This window comes from Equus asinus, chromosome 13, assembly GCF_041296235.1.
Source record: "Equus asinus isolate D_3611 breed Donkey chromosome 13, EquAss-T2T_v2, whole genome shotgun sequence".
Taxonomy (NCBI): Eukaryota; Metazoa; Chordata; class Mammalia; order Perissodactyla; family Equidae; genus Equus; species Equus asinus.
This window is the reverse complement of record NC_091802.1, coordinates 8,167,804-8,188,328: the sequence shown is the minus strand read 5'-3', so window position 1 is coordinate 8,188,328 and position 20,525 is coordinate 8,167,804. Positions and strand designations below refer to the sequence as shown.

General features: G+C 45.0%; 1 protein-coding gene across 1 annotated transcript in view; it reads left to right on the top strand.

Moving 5' to 3' along the window:
* DNAH9 (dynein axonemal heavy chain 9) overlaps window positions 1-20,525 on the top strand; it is a 326,432-nt gene that overhangs the window by 149,078 nt on the left and 156,829 nt on the right. The window contains exons 36-41 of the mRNA XM_070482321.1: window positions 708-882; window positions 4,844-5,017; window positions 5,512-5,719; window positions 16,614-16,779; window positions 18,802-18,904; window positions 19,477-19,716. Of these exons, the coding sequence (XP_070338422.1) occupies window positions 708-882; window positions 4,844-5,017; window positions 5,512-5,719; window positions 16,614-16,779; window positions 18,802-18,904; window positions 19,477-19,716 (1,066 nt within the window). The remainder of the gene's footprint in view (window positions 1-707; window positions 883-4,843; window positions 5,018-5,511; window positions 5,720-16,613; window positions 16,780-18,801; window positions 18,905-19,476; window positions 19,717-20,525) is intronic.

Sequence of the window (20,525 nt, the reverse complement as noted above, 5' to 3'; positions counted from 1 at the left end):
CCTTGGGTGTAGATTCATCCTTATGCCTCTCTTGATATCTGCCTTGCAGTCAAGACCTCCAAAGCCAAGATTAAAGATAGAAAAGCCAGGCCGGGACAAAGTCACAGAGGTATTTTTTCAGAAGAGGAACTCCATCAAGTGAATCATGATTGTATAAAATAACCATCTGTCCTGGCCCACTCTGCCCCCTAGAGAAGACTCTGGCCCCAGAGAAAATGTTTTCAATATATTTTAATTGAGGGAACTCCTCCGAGCTGGAGGAGTAGAAGGACCAACTTCAGAATTGCAGCCACCTTGACTCTTGTAGGTGCTTTTTGACAACTGAGGAAACTGTGAAAGGAGTGAAATTGAGATATTTACTCTTTTAGTTGCAGCTGCCTACATTCCCCAAGGACTGAGAGAGGACCATCAATGTTCAGAGAAGGGAAGAGGAGAGGGGAAGGGCATCAGAGGAAAGGAAGATGAGAAAAGGAACCTTCTTAGGTGTGCTCCAGGCCCTTACTTCTTTGCAAAGGGAGCTGACCCAAAAATAACTGATGAGAACACGGTAGCAACATGGTCCTCTGTAATCCCAAAGTTTTTGCTGCTGCAAAACAGCATGACAAATGATGAGTCCACAGAAACCAACTAGGTTCCATGGCTGTCCAGCAACACCTCTGGGATGGAAAATCCAGTGTTTTAGAGCACACCTGGGTCTCTCTTTGCAGATTTAAGAAGATAATTCCAATCCCAGAGCAGAGCATGGTTCAGACGCTGTGCTACCTTCTTGAGTGTCTGCTGACTAAGGAGGACATCCCTGCAGACTGCCCCAAGGAAACCTATGAGCTTTATTTTGTGTTTGCTGCCATCTGGGCTTTTGGTGGAGCAATGGTCCAAGATCAGGTAAGAGGACGCGCTGAGGTTAACACCCATGTACAAGTCCACAGCAGCAAAAACTGACCTACCAGCAAAGATTTGGAAGACAGGATGGCTAAATGTCAGAATCAATATGAAAGCGTCAAACTATTTGTTTTACCCACTGCTCTGCTAAAGACATCAGTCCCCACAGAGGGCCTCATGGGGTCAGACAGATGAGATTGGGCTGTATTTTGAGCTGTTGCTTTTTGAGTTAGTGAATGTATCCCTGATTTCCTGGAGAATTGCAGTGTTTGAGTTTGAACAACTGGAGCTATAAGTATACCACATTGCAAGGTGATATGCTTCTTATATGTGGAATGATGCTGTGCTGTTGAAGCTTGAGTGAAAGGAACCCCTTTAGCCTTCTAAAAATCTTCCAGAACAAGCAGGTACCACTCCGTACCAGACCAGAGTTAACTGTCACATCTCCATACTCCTGAAATGCAGAGCTATCCATAGAAGTTTGGGCTGAAAGTTAATTGACATCTGGAGGTGGGAAACCAAAGTAGTATTTATCTCGTAGTGTTGGCTGCTGTAGCCCCCTGCTGTTTGGGGTAGGGATGTTGGCTTGGAGTATCTTGGCATCCTATTCCCTAACCCTTCCTATATTCCCAGCCTTTTTCTTTACTTAGTGGCCTCCAGATAAAAGGTATTTTTTCTAGAAACAACATATTCAAGCTTACGCAGACCAGTTGTTAACAACTTTATCTATCAGGCAATGTCATATAGAAGTTAAGAATATGGACTCGGCATTTGAATTGTAACTCTGCCGCTTATTATCTAGAGGACCCTGAACGAGTAACTTAACCTCTCTCTACCTTACTTTCCCTGTGTGTACAAAGGAGATGAGAGTGATGAGTGTGGTACCTAGTTCCTAGGATGTTTGTAAGGATTAAACGAAGGGATACTGTTCTAATTGCCCAGCATGAATATGTGCAAGGCACTTAGAATAGTGCCGGCACACGTGTGCTTATTATTAATATTCTCCCACCATAAATGTTCAGTTTCATAGCAAATACCTGCCTCTCTCCAACAGGAGATCAAACCCAGCTGTAATTGTTGGAGACTTATGATTTTCTCTTTCTGGTCTGGGTTGATTATGGGCCCTTTCAAGGAAAGAGATAAAAAATTTCAGCCTCCCAGAGCAAACCATGTTCTAAGAATCCAAAATGGAGGTGAGCTGGGAGAATTAACAATTAATTTAGAATTAACAATTAATTTCTTTTCCATTTTCCCAGGCTCTGGATGTATCCATCCTACCTCCCATCACTCCCTAACATGTTCTTTGGTGCTCAAAATTCAGAAAGCAGCTCTCGCAAGTCCTTGGGATGTGTGCTTCCTCCATCTCCCTCTCTAGAGCTAGAGGCTGGTGAGGACGGGGACTCTCCAAGGGCAGCAGGATGCCTGGATGGATGGGAGCTTGACATCTGAGAATATCATGCTGTCTCTTCTGCAGGCCTTGGAGCTCCTCCGTGGACTGTTCTTTGACAGCTTTACATTTCCCCTTTGAGGCAAGGAGGCAATGAGTCCAGCAGGATGGATGAGACCTGGCTGAAATGCACAGACGTCCAGAATGCATAGCTTATTGCTTTCCATCAAATGCAGTCTCTGACCTTTCGGCTTCTGAAATGTCAGAAAGCAACCACTACCGAGCTTCTCTCTTATGCTGGTGCCCAGCAGGCAGTGGGGTAGGAGGATGAAGATACTTGGTCAATTTTTCTATCTCTGTATAGAAAAAATTAAATCCACTCAACTCTTTTTAAAAGCCCAGCGGAAAGCACCCCTCCAGGCATCCTGGGCTCTGGAGCACTTGGAGCTGCAGGCAGCCAGGCTGGTACATGGGGAGAGGACAAGAGAGAGAGCTTTTAGCAGCAGGGAATGTCCAAGACCCCACACAGTCCGCATTCAAGCCAAACACCAAAATAATGCTGTAAATTGAAAAGTAGAGAGTTGGCCAAAGTATTCACATCAGGAACACCAATGGTGTTTACGTTTAAAAAGCTGTCAGTAAAGCAAAGCAAAAGTGCAAAGTACAGCCTCTGCTTGAGTAGAAGGCCCGGTAATAAAAGGGGGGAAGGGGCCTGGCTAAATAGTTTGCAGCAATCGATCACAGGAAATGATCTCTGAGGGAGCACCGGATTGGGAGACTAAAACCCTGAGTGCAACTGCCAGGTCTAAAAGTGGAAACTTTTAAGCTATTGTCTTTTCATATATAAAATAGAAATAATTTTCAGTAGCCAGGATAACTTAGAGCAATGTGAGGATCAGATGAGGTGATCTTGCCTTCCACACTCGGCTGCTGTATACCGGTAGAGCCTTAGTGTTGCCAAGTTCAAAGGGCAGGAAGGGGACCAGAGATTTGTCGGAAGCCAAAAGAGACGAGGATTTCAGAAGCGGCCTCTTCATTAAGGCCATTACTGAAGAGACACCCAAAGAGTTGAACTGAGAAAGGGCCACCGGATGAATCAGCAGAGGTGACCTTGTCTTTACAGTGTTCAGCGGCAGTGGAAGGCGAGGTCAAGGGCCAGCCTACAGGAGGGCGAGACAGTGATGGCACAGCCCAGCTAACGGCTTGGCTAAGAAGCTGACCGGGTGGCTCAAGGTGGAACTGGGAGTGAGGAAAGAAGATCCACCCGACCTCCTTCTTTCTAAAGCTGGCCCTTGTCTCGGATTTTCCATGGAAACCTAAAATCTGGTTTACATAGGAAGTTAAAGGCCGTCAAGAATTTATTCATCAGTTAAAAATGGAAACTTTTTCTAAGGCTTCTGATTGCACAGAACAGTATTGAGAAGACACAGTGTCCTCCCCTTAATCTGATTTCAGATCAGAAGAAGAACAGCAAACAAATTGGTCCTTACCTTAGGGCCTGTTTCCGTTCTCACTTTAAGGCAAAAGAATTCAATCTCACTTACCTAGTAGACAGCCAAACGAGGAGTACCATTTCCTCCAGGGCCAGGTCCATTGCCGTGTGCCCACTCCCCGGTCTGTCCTGCCTTTGGACTCCATCTTTGTCCTACCCTCCAGGAACGTTTCCTGAAATGCCCAGTGTGGGCCTCTTTGCGGGATCTTTGCTGGGTCTGTGTGTTCGAAGAGCAGGTTTGCTCCCCCAGAGGGTTGCCAGCGGCAGCAGGTATGTCGAGGGGGAGGCGTACACGCACTGGCGCGTTCAGCTTGGACACAGGAAGGCAGTTTGAGTACACTGGGCACACAGCCCTGTCCTCCAGAGCTCGGATCTAATATGGATGCATGTAAATTATGTCTCTACCTACTTCTGTCAGAAAGAGCACTGTAGGTTTTTCTCGGCTGCTCCTAGATTTTAGAATTTTAGTTCTTAAAGGAAACTTAGAAATCCTCTTTTCTAGAATCTTCATTTTTACAGATGAGGAAACTAAACCACAGAAAGAAATGATTTGCCAGTGTTGTGTGCCTGCCTCCCCTTCTGAGGCTCTTCTCACTCAACCGCCCTGTGCCCCCAGGTGTCAACAGTCACCATTTCATTCATTCCGTCCCTGACTGCCGTCCTGGACATTGCTCAGAGTCTCGGCAGTCTACCAGGATAGGGTCCGATGTGTCTTTCCAGGAGTTTTGGCCACGCTCCCCCATCTTGTGGTTGCAGGCTCCCTCTGTCCTCCGTGTTCTTACGCCTCCCTCCCACCCCCTCCCCCCGCCATGGCTCTGACATGTGCCAGTGCCACAGAGGCACAGTGAGGGTCAAGCAGGGACACTCATACATGTTCAAGGGAGGCCCTTGGGTGGCTGGGCCTGGTTGGGGTTGATCCTCGGGAGACCAGCGTCCTTCCTGGAGGAGCTGGTCCGTTAGGCCAGCCTGCACGGGCAGGAGCACTTCGTGTTCCGCCTCCTGCCCTTCTGCCTGATGCAAGGGCAGCGTGTCCAGGCTTCTCAAGCTCTGGAGAGCCTTGCCCCTGACCTGCTTTGTTTTGGCAGCTTGTGGACTACCAGGCAGAGTTCAGCAAATGGTGGCTGACCGAGTTCAAGACAGTCAAGTTTCCTTCCCAGGGAACCGTCTTTGACTATTACATAGACCCGGAGACCAAGAAGTTCGAGCCGTGGTCCACACTCATCCCGCAGTTTGAATTTGACCCTGAGTTGCCTTTGCAGGTGAGTGTGGCTGAGTGACCGACAACATGCAGTCACCCCAAGGATATGCAGCAGCTCTAGCTGAAGCCTCTTGTTGGTCTTCAAGTATTTTGACCTTGCCAGGAACTAGTCATCTCCTTTTCCTTTTCAGAGGAAATCATAGTCCAGTGAAGTCACGACATCCCCTAAAGGCTAGATAACTTAATTACCAGGCCCCACTGGCATCCTGGGGAAAGAGGGGGGAAGATGGCAGGGGCAGAAGGTTCTAAAGTGCGTCAGCGAGACCATAGGGATGCAGGCAGAGCTGGTCGAGGAGGGAGGGGATGCTCTCTACCCAGAGAATGTGTGTATAGGATGGTCTTACTGTGGATACTGAGGCGGGCACTCCTGCCCAAGGCGGTGAGCTGGCTCCACCGTGACAGCAGAACTCCCTCTTCTGAAATGCTCCAGAACATTTTGCAATGCATCTGTTTCTCCCACGAGCCCCTGGCACGCTCATCGTGTTCCCATTCCAGGCCTGTTTGGTGCACACGAGCGAGACGATCCGAGTGTGCTACTTCTTGGAGCGGCTGATGGAGCGGCAGCGGCCGGTCATGCTGGTGGGGACCGCCGGCACTGGCAAGTCCGTGCTGGTGGGAGCTAAGCTGGCCAGCCTCAGTGCCGAAGAATACCTGGTGAAAAACGTGCCCTTCAACTACTACACCACATCGGCGATGCTGCAGGGTAAGGGGCCCAGAGGACATGGAGGAGAGGGTGGGGTGTCTGAGTGTCTGGGTCACCTGACATGGAGCTGGAGCAGAGGTGAGGCACCTACTTGGTTTGATGTCCCCCGTGCCCAGCACTGTGCATCTCCTCTCACATTCTCCTTCTCTCTCCTACTTTCTCGCCTACAGCACCTCTGTCCCACTTCTCCAGCACCCTTAGCACTGCCCCCTTTCCCCATCCTCTCTCCCTACTTTCCTCCCTGGACTGCAGGTTCCTCCAGGGCTGGGAGTTCAACACAGAGCAGGTCAGCACCTTGAGGACGGAGAAAGCTGAGAACCCACTGAGAGATTCGCGTGGACTTGTAGACTTTTGACAGCAGATGTGTCTCTCGAGATCATTTCATTCTTACAGACATCTTAGAGATGGGGAAACTGAGGCTCAGGTGAAAGTACATGATTGCCCAAGGTCACCACTGAGCGGCAAGGCTGCCGTGGCACATCCAGCTTCCTGACCACGTGGGGCGTGCTTTTCACTGGGAGTTTATGCGCCCGGGTCCCGAGTGGACAGGAGCCCTCTAGGGTGTGGCTTCAGGTCAGAGGCTCACTACAGAAGGTGTTTTCCCCTCTTCCTTGACCCTTACCTACAGTAGAGTCCCCTTTTTAATAGAAACACTCAACACATTAACCCTAGAAACAGCTTCATTTAGAGGAAGCGGCCAAGCCACCCTCCCAACAGGAGGAGGAGAGTGGCAGAGCTGGGGAGACTGCCTGCTCTTGCGTCTCATGCTGTCACAGCCCTGCTCCACTCTCTCAGACTTGGCCCAGGCTTTCCCAGGTGAGACCACTGCATCCTCCCCCCCAGTAGGCACGCTCTACCATAGTGAGGATTCCCTATGAGTGCTTGCCGATTGGTAAGTTACAAGCCACAGCTTCTAACATGAGAAGGGAGTCTGGTCCTTTTCCTCTCCACCTACCTCATCCAGGCCTCAGGCTGGCAGGCTTGCAAAACAGACTTCCTTTGATCACCTCTTGCAGTCTGAACCATTTTACCTTCTCTGGTCCTTCTGTGGCCCCTGCCCACTGTGAACCCCAGGGTCAACAAGCGTGGTGTTACCAGCGCTCTACTTTCTCCAATTCCCATGTGAGAGAACAGCTCACTTCCCACCTTCTTTCGACACCATTTTGCCAGCTTTTTCAGTGTGAGAGGCAAATGAGGAGCGGCACTGTCTCTGATCTCTACCTCACGTAGCAGTTAAGCACCTGATACTTGTTGACGGAAGTCTGCACTGTGCCCTGTCTCCCACTCAGTGACAGAGAGACTTTTCCACCTTGGTCAAATTAGCATCTGGGCTTCATCCCCTGCTGGGCTGGTAAATGGTTCACACCTCAGTCCCAATCCAGCAATTGACAGTAGTTCCCACCGGAATCTTAACAGGTAAAACCAAGTGAAATGATAAAGACTTGTGTCAGAACTCCACTGGTTTGTCAGTGATGGGAACATCTTCTATTTGAATACTGAAAGAAGACATCAATTTTTTTGTGCTCTGTGCAATGTTGACAGCTACAGGCATGATACCCTTTTAAGTTGAGTCTGTATTATTAAATTTTTCTCAGCATTTTCTTACGTCTACACAATCAACAAAACAAACAAGCCCTGGTCCATATGTTTGCCAGTTTCTGCAGTGTAAGTACTCCCACCATGACCAATTTCGAGGACCGCTGCAATGTCGGTGAACATGGAGTCAGGAAGAGCTGCCCAGCAGCCCATCACTAATGGTACTTCCACTTTCCAGAGGCAACAGATGACAACCTCATGAGCAAAGATAATGTAAAATGTGGTAGAATAATTTGGATATGATGAGTTTTGAATATTTATCACCTTTGCTTTTAAGATAATTTTCTTAACTGTAGGTTTATCTAATTTATTTTTTAAATAATGGCTGTGTTAGCAACCAGCTTTCAAAACTTTGTCAGTTTTAGCAGTCAGCTCTGAAGAGGCAGCTCCAGTAAACCGCTGGCTGCATCTTTACTCTGAGACCTCAAATACCATCGTGCCATGCAATGTCGTAACCTTCCATCATGGCCTGGCACCATCGCATTAGTGCCCAGCAGTGGCTGTAAACAGACTTCACATGCCTGGCTGGTTCACATCTTAACACTGGTCTGCCTGACATAGCTTCTCTTTCTTGTTCGTGGAAAGATATCCCTCCACACTGATTTACAAGCCTTGAGTCCAATGACTGATCTGATTACCAACTCTGTGCCCATTTACTCCAATTCTTAATACTGCTACAACTGCAATAATAATATTAATAATAATAATAACTGACATTTATCAAGCATTCACTAAGTACGTATCAGGCACTCACCTCAAATTGGACTTTTACACATTTTTTAATCCTTTAATCTTGTACAGCCCTGGGAAGTGAGTAGTCGTATCATCCCCGTGTTATAGATGAGAACACCAGGGCACAGAGGAGTTAAATAAGCTCCCCTCAGCCACACAGTACGTGGTGGAGCCAGGGTTTGAACCCAGACAGTCTGACTTCAGAGCCTGTGCTCTTAACCACTAGACTACCCTTCTCTCTCGTAAGAAAATACTTCTGAAACGGCAGTAAATATTTGATATTATTACTATTATCGCTAGTATTCTAGATACTGAGTATTCTAGAGAAATTCTTCTCTAAAATCCTATTGTAATGTAAAATATACTTTCAGTAGAGAGTAAAACCTCATAGCCGAAGAGAAGGAGGTGAGCTTCCTACACTGCCCAGACCTCCGGCTCTGACTCAAGGCCCCTCACCTGGAGGACTTTCTCCATCCTTCCTGTAGGAACACAGAGAATTATTCAAAAAAGTCACAGAATGCTGTCAAACAGAGCCAGGATGAACGCTGGCTCCTCACTGCAGCTGGACATATACCAAAACACAGCAGTTTCTGCCTCTTGTTAACTCCCTAGTGGCCTCTGGGTCCCGTCCCTCCTCCAACACCAGGTGATGGATGAAGCAGCTGTCCTATATAGTCGCCCGTCCAGAATCGACTAGGAACTGGGGAGTAACCCAAAGCCCCAGAGTCGCCGGCCAGTATGTAGCAACATCCACGCAGCAAAGCTCATACCCTTGACTCTGAAAACTGCTGAGTCCTCTTACTTTAGTCACAGTCCAAACAACTTTGATTATTTGGCTCCTTGGCCTAAAACATTTTAGAAGCAGCAAAATGGCAGGAGAAAGATCACTACCAAAAATTAGAAAGTGGGAGCCGGAAACCCAATATCCAAGAAATAGAAAACCTAAAAAAGGAATACAGGAGCTCAAAGGGTAGCTACTCCGATATCACTGTCCCATCCAACTCACGAGCCCATTGCTCTTTCTGCAGCCCAGCATTTTCATTGCTCTTTGTGCTTAAGACCCTACGTAATTAAGAAAGATTGAATGCGTTGTGGTGTAGTCTGCTTTAAATGGCAGGTAGTACACCCAGACAGATGTGCAAAATGTGTGCTTATAATGTGTCTGTACTGGCAAAAGATGGGAAATAGCCTAATTATCCATATGACGGAATGCTGAGCATTACAAAGAATGAGGAAATTCTGTATGAATTGAGTTGGAACTATTTCCAAAGCTTTGTTGAGTGAGAAAAGCAAGATACATAAACATGTATATAGTGTGTTCTAAATTGTGTCTTTTTAAAAAAGACATATATAAAAATTTACATATATATACACTCACACATCTGTGCTTTTATATATTTAGAAAATCTCCAGAAGGACACACAAGAAACTGATAACAGCAGTTGCCCCTGGCAAGGGGAACTGGATGCTAAGAGTGGAATGGAGAATTACTTAAACTTTTTTTTTTAATTATGAAATATTTCAAGCGTGCAGAAAAGTACAGAAAATAACATAACAGATGCCCTTGTACCCACCACCCAGATTTCACAGATGTTAACATTTTGTCATTTTGCTATGGATCTTAGCATTATAAGTACAGCCAACACACCACCCCCATCCCTTCCTCCTTCTTGCCCCTCACTAACCTGACTGCTAAAGTTAGTTTGTATCTTTCCAAGTTTACACTTTTGATGCATGTGTGTACTCATAAGAATGCACAATGTTATTGTGTGTATTTAAATTTTAAATATACATCATACTGTAACTTCCTTTGGTAACTTACTTTTGTAATCATTGGCTGTTTCAATACATGCAGATCTGTTTCATTGGTTTTCACTACTGCGTAGAATTCCATTGTGTGAGTAAATCACAGCTCGTTTATCCCTTTTCCTCTAAGAGGCAGCATAATGTTTTAATATTTTCCCTTTAAAAACATTTTTGAGTTATAATTGACATACAATACACAATACATGTTAAAGTATATAATTTGATAAGTTTTGAAATGTTTACCCATCCATGAAACCATCACTATAATTGAAATAATGAACACATCCTTCACCTCCGAAAGCTCCTCGCATCCCTCGGGAATCCCCTCTCCGTGCCGTCCCTCCCCACCGTGCCCTGTGCCTAGGCGACAGCTGATCTCTTTCTCTCCCAACAGGCTAGTTGGCATTTCCTAGAATTTTATATAGTAGTATCATACAGTATGCACTCTTCTTTGTCTGTCTTCTTTCACTCAGCATAATTTTGAGATTTATCCATGGTGTTGAGTGTATCAATAGGCCATTCTTTTCATTCCTGAATAGCAAAATAAAATAGGTAAAACACTCGAATGATTCCCAGCACACAGTAAGTGCTTAGTAAATGGAAGCTGTTCTTATAACCATATTAAAATCCTTCTCAAATTTAAGAATCTATAAACATTATACAATAATTTCTAAGCCCCAACTGCCAAAACAAAAGGAACAGAAGCAAACCTCTTTTGCTTGAAAAGGGAATTTAACATAAACTATGCTAAACAACAAAAATAATATTTTTGGAAGAAATGTTCCGACTTTCAAATGGGCAATAACTCCACCCAGCAGGTCAATTCATCGAGGTCTCCAGGGGGCTATCTTGCAGCTCACTCATCCTGCTAGTCCACCAAATGCCATGTTTCTCAACATCAGATGTTGTTTTACAGAGGAGGCAGCTGCTTGATGGCCCCTGCATCTCTCCTCTCTCCCATTACATCCAGCTCTGGGGTCTCCATTGCGTACTTTCCTAACACAGATTCAGAAATCCTTTCAATACAAATGGGGTTGTGTTTTAAGGCGTTCGTGTTGCTCACTAGTATAAATAACACATTCCCTTTACTTAGTGCTTATAATGTGCCGAACTTTGTGCTATAGTTCATTTAGTCCTCCCCACCCAACGAGACATGTGTCAGTAATGCTTTTGACTGCAATGAGAAGAAAGTCTGATGACAGCAACATAAACAGAGATTTTTTTTTTCGTGCAACAAGAATTCATGAGGTAGGCAGTTGTTAGATCTATGGCTCAATGATATCAATGCTATAATCTTTGTTCTTTTAACTGCTCCCTCAGGGTGGCAGAAGGGCTGCTGCTCCAGCCATCAAATCTGCATTCCAAATGGAAAAAAAAGATGAAGGGGAGAGTTAGTGCCCATGTCAGGAAATGATAGCTCTCCAGGAGCTCCATGGACTTATGTCTGTGTCCTGCTGTTCAGAACTGTGTCACATGACCACCCCAGCTGGAAAGTGACTAAAGAGAAGGAGGTTGGAAATGGTGTCCATCACAGATCTAATGATAGTCTTTCCTTTTACAAGATGAGAAAATGAGGCTTAGGGGTGTTAAGCGACTTTCCTCAAACTCACACAATGAGTTAATGGCCAGGCTGTCCTATTTCATCAAGCTATAGTGGCCTTCCACTTTGATAAGACTGTAAGTCATGCATCTTAATTTCCATCAAAGAATGCCAACATTGCTTCTGTTCCTCTGATATTTAGGGTCTATGGATATCTTTCCCTTTGATAGTAAATAAAATAGGCACTTCGGTTGGTCATTGAAACACTCAGCGTTCAATTGACTACTCTCCAGCAGCCGCACAAAGCACAGATTAATAACACCAGCATCTCAAGTTGAGGCAGGCAGAGATCTGTGCTCATTCTCTGTTCCTCCAGCTTCTCTAAACTCCACAAACCCAGCTGCATTGCTTTCGTTCTCTTCACTGAGTTACAATTTAATGACCCATCCTTGGATATTGTTGAGGATTAGGGTGACAAAAGATAATTTTAAGTTCTTTTTGTATCTTCTGCAAAATCCCAGCTAAAAACCATGCCCATTTTGCAGCCTGATATACCTTTTATAAGTATCCATGATATATGCCTTTTAGAATTTAGTGGCTGGAAAACTTTTTCCATACATAAATAGAAATGGATTTGTACCAGTAATTCAGGGTGAAATGGCTACGATAATTACACACAGATTTAGTTCTGAGCTTTCAATGGGCAGTTCATAGAGGACAATGGGAGATAGATTTTTATTTGGTTACAGTAACTGTGTTGTCCCAGCTCACTGGTGCAAATAAGTTTCTTCTATATTATTTTGGAACCCCTTTTTAGTCCTTATTTTAGTTGGTCTGTTTTATGTCTATTCAAATACCTTAAGCGTCTTCTCATTCTTTTGAAAATATAAGTAACTTTTTAAAATAAGAGAATTTGCAATGACGCATAGTCAGAATAGTTTAGAAAGAGAAAAGGAGAAGCCAAGAACTTGGTCAAGGGATCGATGGGCTTACATTTGCAGTGTAAAGAGAGTGTGCCCAACATGATGCTCTTCACAATTCTGAATTCTCTTGCCATCAAACTGCGATTCGAATTATTAGGTCAACAAATATTTGAGTGCTTAATTACACTAATTAGATAGAAGCTCAGATGTCTGAGTCTTTGTGTAAAACCAATCTCTGTAACCTGTTCATTAAAGGTTTAAGGTTGAACAGGACCTTAAAAGAGCTGATCAAACTCTCAGCCTCAAAGGAGCATCGAGCTTGTGTTGTTAGAGACACAGTGCTCATGCACATGCCTTCATGTCTTCCTAAAAGGAGATCACACGAAATTAAATCATCAAAGATTTATCACCTAGTGAGCGAGACACTCTGCTTCAAATGGGGGAAGGGAGTTTCAAAGTATACAAGCAAATTGAAAACAACACAGCTTTCAGACAATAGAGAAACCATTCCAGAAATGTGGGTACCTCTAAATTAGGGAACACAATGCAGCAATTAAAATCATGTTTTAGGGAGCTATGTATTATCATATAAAGGTGTTTACAATATGTGAAATGAAAAAATATATATCAGCAGAATATGCAGTATAATTCTGATTTTGTAAAGGAAAAATCTAACAGAACAAATAGACTAGGATGAAATACACCTAAATATTGAAAGTAATGCTTACTGGTAGGTGATAGAATTATGGGCAATTTTCGTTTTCATCATTATGATTTTCTATGCTTTTTAATCTTTATATAATGAATATGTATTATTTTTATAATCGTGCAAAGCATGTTAGTTTTTTAAAGAATAAATGTAAAGCCCTTCCAATATAACTGAAACATCTTAACACATGACAAATTAGATAATGTAGAAGGAAAATAGCTCAAACACAGGTACACAAATCATGTCGGTACAAAGTAAGACATGATGGATTACTAATGATCTCTGTAAAAAAAAAAGGTCAGGCAATAAGTTAACTAAACTGGGCATTTCTCAAGAGCGGAAGCCATGTTGTAGTGATGTTTAAGAAGTAGTTTGCAGTACTGGTTACCTGAGGTAGCCCAGGTTAGAATCCTGGCTTTGCCCTCCGTAGCTGTATGACCTCAGATAACGTCCCTTAATTTCTCTAAGCCTCAATTTTCTCACTTGTTAGGTTTTTTTTTAAGGTGATGACAGTATGTGATAGGGCCGCCCTTTGGGGTCAATGCTCTAGTGCATGCGAAGTCCTCCATACAGAGCGGGCTCCTAGTAACGCTCCTTGGATGCGTGAATGTGCTGCTCTGGAGCTCAGAGGCCAGAGGGATCAGCGGGACAGGAGGGCCAGAGACCACCGTAGAGAGGGGCAGGAGTGTGAGGACTACAAGGACCCTCTCCCCAAGGGATGTGAAAGAAGCATTGGAATCAGGATCCACAGACCTGGATTCTAACTCCAGCAGAGCCTTTACCCGCTGAGCTTCTATTTCCTTAGTCACAAAGTGGGGATATAAGTCCTCATTTGCCTATTCCTGGGGTTTGTTGTAATAATAAAATTCATTGTTATTCCTTAATTTAATAAACGTCTTTTGAGCACCCCACTTTGTGCTAGATAATGTTCTAGATGCTGGGGTTATGACAATGAGGAAAACAGAGAAAGTTTCCTGGCCTCATGGAGTTTAGAGTGTGGAGAGGTGATGAAACAAACAAGATAAATTAGTCAAATATATAGGATATTAAGTGGTAATAAGTGTTTGGAGAAAAATGAAGCAGGGACAAAGAATAGAAGGCGGGGGTTTTAATTTGGGGGAGCATGCTAGGGAAGGGCTTCCTGAGAAACTGGCATTTGAGTAAATAAATGCCTGATGGGAGTGAGGGAGCAAACTGTGCTGGCAGGAGGGAGAAAAGGATTCCAGGCAGAGGGAACAGCCAGCGCAAAGGCCCTGAGGCAGCGAGTGACCAGTGTGTCAGAAGCAGGATGGCGGGAGCAGAGGGAGTGAAGAGGGGACCAGTAGGAGGGAAAAATCGAGATGCAAGTTTTGTGGAGGTAACCAGACTGGCTTTTGTCCCAAGTTAGATTGGATGCCCCTGGAGAGCTTTAAGCAAGGGACTGGCACTATCTGATTTACATCTTACAAGGATAACTTTGCTGTTTTGAGAATATAGGGAAGGGATCTAGGGCGAAAGCAGGAAGACCATTTGGGAGGATTTCGTAGTTCCCAGGTGAGAGCCTACTGACAAGGATGGAAGCAGTGGAGGCGGTGAAATGACATAAGAAATGGGAACCAGCTTTGAAAATGAAATTGCTTTTCAAATGTACGATGGTGGTGGAACAGTGCAGGAGAAGCGGTGTGAATAAAAACCGAGGGCAGCCAGAGCTGCTGCACGCAGCTACAAGCTGAAGGCCAAGCTGTTCCGCATGGAGAAATTCAGTAAGATGGTGCAGAGAAGCTACAGGCCTGGCTGCGGGCTTGACTCTCAGGACTTGTTTGCAACAATGCAGAACCCAGAAATGTGGTGGGAAGGTCACGTTTCTTTATGTGTCTCATGTGTTCAGCACCTTCGATATCAACGTCTTTGCTGAAACTTAAACCCGCTTATGCTCCTCCAGTTCTGGCTGGAAACAGAGTAACGTACTACCACGCCATCCTGGATGTGAGTCAGAGCAGAACTTGGCCAAGAAGGGATCAAAAGTGTGTGTGCCTTTCCCAGGGGAGTCCTCTCTTTCTCTGGAGTAAACATCATCCTTTTGAGATAATCTGGCGCATTCCAAGGCCACTTCTTGCTAACTGACATGCTTTTCTCCTCAACAATCCTTTAGAAGCATAAAGAGCTTAATCAACCCAAATTATAGGGTCTGCTTAATCCAGGGGTTTATTTGAATATCACTGCTTTGAGGGGAGGAGGAGAAACAAGTCTTCCTAAGGAGAAAATTTCCTACTGGAAGCACTGTTCTCAAAAACATGTCCTTGGCATCCCATTAATTATATTTCACTTTGACAGATCTCGTATATAGTTGTTATATCTTTAGGGGGAAGAAGGTGTTGGATGATTAATTGGTTGATAGTGTATGTTAATTGGATGCTAATTAAATTTAAATTTAATTCATATTTGAAACACTTAATTTAACTCAGGACCAGAAAATTAGAATATTCAAGCTTCTTGAAGAAACTTGTCTTTCTATCTGTCACCTTCATATGTCTATTGACACTTTCTCCTTGTTTACAAACTTGTTTTTCAAGAAAAGGAATCAGATGATCCTTAGAGCTTCCAGCCATAATAGAAAGTGTTGGTTCTTGCAATACATAAATATTTAATTGCTTTATTGAAAAAAGTACACATATCTTCATTCTATTACTTAAGTTTGTTCTAGACAAGTCCTGTCAGGCTGGAGACGGTGCTGTTTGATTCCTTCCTTCCGGCTGGATAACGGAAGAAACAGCTCCAGAAGAGAGTCTGAACCTAGTCTCCAGAAAGGCACTGCGATGCTCTGATAGGTGCCTGAAACCCGAGGGCAGAAGGGGAGCTGTTTGCGATATTGGAAACTTCTGGGAAATTCTCTGAGGCTGTTGTTTCTACTCTCCCTCAGGGAAAACCCCAAGAGATGAACTCTCTGAGAACTGTTGACAAAATATCCAATAATTCCTCTCTTATAGCCCAGGGGTGGAAGGGGCCTCTACCCAGCCCTGGGATGGGAGCCACAGGCTTCAGGCTCCTCTGCTGTCCAGGGTGGAGAGGACAGCTCTCCCCAGGATCTGGTTATTTGTAGATTTTCTTGGAGGGTAGAGTACCAGGCCTTGGGACTGTAAAGGTATCTTCCATTTCTAGTCTTTAAACAAAGAAAACTGGGGACCACGAGTTTGATGGAAGGAGTATGGGCTTTGAGGTTTAACTGCTTTGGATTTGTATCCTGGCTCAACTCTAGAAAAGTTGCTTCCCTTTGCTGAGCCTCAGTTCCCTCATCTGTAAAATGGGATGATAAAACTAATCTTGCGATGATGTTGTAAGGATTAAATGAGATCATAAGTGCTTGTGAAAACCTAACACAGTGCACACAGGAAGATGTGCAATGCCTGGTCGATTCCGTCCTCCTCACTGCCTAGTAATTTCCAGCTTCACCTTCTGGTCCTGTAGAATGCCTGGATCTAGTAGCAGCTGCAGCTGCTGTTTGCACACACACGCACGCTGTACCGTGGCTTGTCCTTGACATCTATACTGTCTTAGTACTGGCATCTGAGGTTGGAACCTCCTTCCCTCACTGACTGGCTCTCTCCTCAGCTGTCCTGGAGAAGCCTCTAGAAAAGAAGGCTGGCAGAAATTATGGCCCTCCAGGCAACAAGAAGCTTGTCTACTTCATTGATGACATGAACATGCCCGAGGTGGATGCCTACGGGACCGTGCAGCCCCACACCATCATCAGGCAGCATCTGGACTATGGCCACTGGTAAGAGCACACACACCGAGGGGCTGGGCTGGCAGGAGCAGGCCTAAAGCTGGGCTGACGGCTAAGCTTTTTTCTGCTGGAGGTGCAGACTACCATTTAGCTCTGGTGCCAGATGAGAATCCCATGGCAAACCGCAGTCATCATGGGGTCCTGTCTGCTGGAGTCCTCTTTCAGACAGGGTGTTAATACCCACGCCAAGAGTTTCCTCAGAGAAGGTACTGAGCTCATCTCAAAAGTTGCCTTCTCCAAGCCCCCAAAGCAAAATTAACCTCTCACCACCCGCCACCCGCGGTCCCATAGCGCTGAGCATATACTTCAATGATAACACACTGTTCAGTACACAAGTGTCTGTGGGTCTTAACAGCCTTTGTCTTTTCAGAGCAACTCACAGAATCTGGTATTTTCTCTTGCAACAATGTAGTTTTTAATGGCAACAGGCCGGAACTTGCCAGAAAAACAAAAAAGCAAATCAGTGATTTAAGACCATTCTGGCTTACCTACCTCATATTGAATCAGCTGCTGAGAAAGAGAGGGGAGTACAAAAAAGGAATTCAGAGACAAGAATTGTAATTAGCATGGTAACCTGAGTCTCCTTTCATTCATTCCTAGTGTCTTTGTTGGGTGCCTGCCACATACAACCATCCACAATCTCCACACTGTGTTTGAGCAGCTGGACGACACTGGAAAAAGTCAGGCTAATTAGCTTCACTTTAGATTCATGGCAGAAACCTTAAATGGGCAGTAGAAACTTCCTGGAAATTCTACCGTATTGCCTTAGTGTGTTTACATTTCCACTCCCAGAAATGTCTATTTCATATCTTCTCTCTTTTCAAACTCCCCACCCCACCTCAGCTGATGATCTTTTCTTCACAAGAACACAGACGCCATCTCTGTTTCTTGCTTCCATGTCTACACAACTTATTTGCATCCCACTGCATCCTTTTCTCCCTCCTCCTGTTGCATCTTCTCTAAGGGTTAATGATCCACCAGCACCTTGATTCCACTCCCTCCCACCTCCGGAAATCCTTACTTCATCAACTAGTCCCCCTATCTCCAAAGTGGTTCCTTCACTTCAGTATCTAAACTTGCATAACTTTCTTCTATTGTGTTCAAAAAAATCATTACTGTTTTGTCTCTCTCTCTACATATTGTCTTTACTCTTTCCACTTCCTCATCTCCCGCTCACTCCTCAGTCCACTATTATTATTACCGCCCAAGGGGGTTCCTCTGCTCACCACAAGTCTTGCCAATAGTCAGGAGGCAAGGTGGTAGAAGAGAAAATACTTTATTACAGCTTGCTAGCAAGAGGGGAGATGGCCGACTAAAGTCCAAAAGAACCATCTTACAGAACAAAGACTACAGGCCAGTTATATACGGGGCTGGCCTCCAGCTCAGGGAGGCGTCTGGTCTCCAGGTGGGGCAGACACCTGGTCTTAGTTCCTGATAGTCCTTTGTTTTACTGGATCGGAGAACGGAGCAATGCCCTGTACCCTGATCTCTCAGTTGTCATTGATGACGGCTACCAGCGTAGGCTCTCTGCCTGGGGGATCGTCACATTCCTAAGGAACTCAAAAGGACAAAGTTATTGACTTATAGCAGCTGGGAGGGGCCACAAAATCTACAGAGCATGTCTGGGTTAGTTAGTCAGAGGTCATTCAAAGTTACAATATGGTTTCTTTTCTACAATATGGCTTCCCTTGTGTCAACCTTGTGTTGAGCTGGTATCATTATTTGGTTTCTAGTTCCTTCACTTTACTGAACTGTTCTTGCTCAGCTTCTAACTGTGTCTATATTGTGAAGTCAACAGACCCCGTTGGGTCACCATCTTTCTCATTCTTTCTGCAGCACTTGATGTGGTTGACTCTTCCTTCCTTTTGGAGATACAGGCTTCCTCTGCTTGCTCAGGTGCCACATGCCCCTGATTTTCCTCCCATGATAGGGCACATCCCACCTCACCCTGACAAGGCACTCACTTGCCTGGGCCCTCACACAACTCTCACCTGTGGTCTCTGACCATTCCAGGTATGACCGGAACAAGCTCTCCCTAAAGGAGGTCATGAATGTACAATACGTTTCCTGTATGAACCCCACAGCAGGCAGCTTCACCATCAACCCACGACTTCAGGTATGGGGGAGCCATGGTACCAGAGTCCTAAATTCTACCTCACCAGGGCTGATGTTGCTTGATTATAAGTAATAATTGGCCCTTCCCTGTCCAGCCTCTTAAAGTGGTAAATCATACAGGATGCTGACTTGCATTTCTAGGGGACAGAAAAACTCCTAGACACAGAGTCATGAAGCTTTTAGAGCTGGAAAGGGCCATAGAGGTCATCTGATTCAACTCATTCTTCAGAATGAGAAACCTCGGGGAGAGGAAATGACTCTCCCAAGGTCATATGGATACTCAGTGTCATATTCAAATTTGGACTCAGATTCACTGAGTTCATGTTCAGCTCTCCTGCTACTGCACCTTGCTGACATCTTTGACCAAAGATCCAAAGCCCATTATTCCTCCAGTCATTTTAGGTTCAACCTAAGTTTAGGTTTAGTGTGAGATATGTGACCAGAATGTAGAATTCAAAGCCCGTATAAGAATCCTTCGTTGTTTTATCCAAATCCAGAAAAGATGATTTTTATTCTGTGATAAGGGATGTCTAGCTCATGGCCTCCTCCACATGCCTCTGTTTCCTTGTGCAGCGTCACTTCAGTGTGTTCGTCCTTTCCTTTCCGGGAGCAGATGCCCTGTCCTCCATCTACAGCACCATCCTGACTCAGCATCTAAAGCTTGGAAACTTCCCAGCGTTGTTGCAGAAATCCATCCCCCAGCTGATCAATCTGGCCCTCACCTTCCACCAGAAAGTCGCCACCACATTCCTGCCCACAGCGATCAAATTCCACTACACCTTCAATCTCAGAGACTTCGCCAACATCTTCCAGGTGAGTCCATCTGCTCCGAATCACCTTAGAAGGCTTAGTCATCATCCAGTTCCTTCCATTCTTAGTAAAATAATCGTTAACACAAAACTCTTAGGCAAAGGCACAGCTCATGTGGAGTCATGAACATAAACAGGTAGACAGAGTGCCGTGGACTCCACGAGGAAGGAGTTCAACAAAAGTTCTGTTTGTGGATTAAATTATTTCCCAGTAAGCAGAATGCATTTCTGAGTTGGTTCCTTTGGGCAGGAGAAGGCTCAGCATCTTGGAGATAACATTGTATAATGATTGTAGCATGCCTAGGAAAGAAAATGGCGCAGAAGAAAGAAAAACTATTTTGCAGCCTCTGGTGGTACACCCATTGTTCTTGGGGTGAAAAAGAATATCCCCCAAACCGTGTAGGATAGGTCTACTTCCTGAAGAAGTCATGTCATAATAATCCTAAGACACCATCTGCCATCCCCTGGGATGCCTCAGTCCTAAAAATTCCAGGTCCTTTTCCAGGCCAAAGCCATTTTAGATCATTCCAGCTGCTCGTCTGAATAGTGATGGCCTGTCTCTGCCCGTTTCTTCTGGTAGCTTGGCCCTTTACTATCAAACTTCAAGACGGTAATGCAGCAAACCTGGCCCTGTCTTCCCCTTGGTCTGATACAGCATCCTGACATGATGGAGTCCACAACTCCCCCGTCCTGGACAAGAATCTGCAGAAACAGCTTTTCAGAGACGCCCCTCCCCAAGATAGCACTGAGCCATTAGTGAGGGAAGGATGCCGTTTACGCCAAGCAGAGGCCACAGCTGTAGGGAAGTGTCAG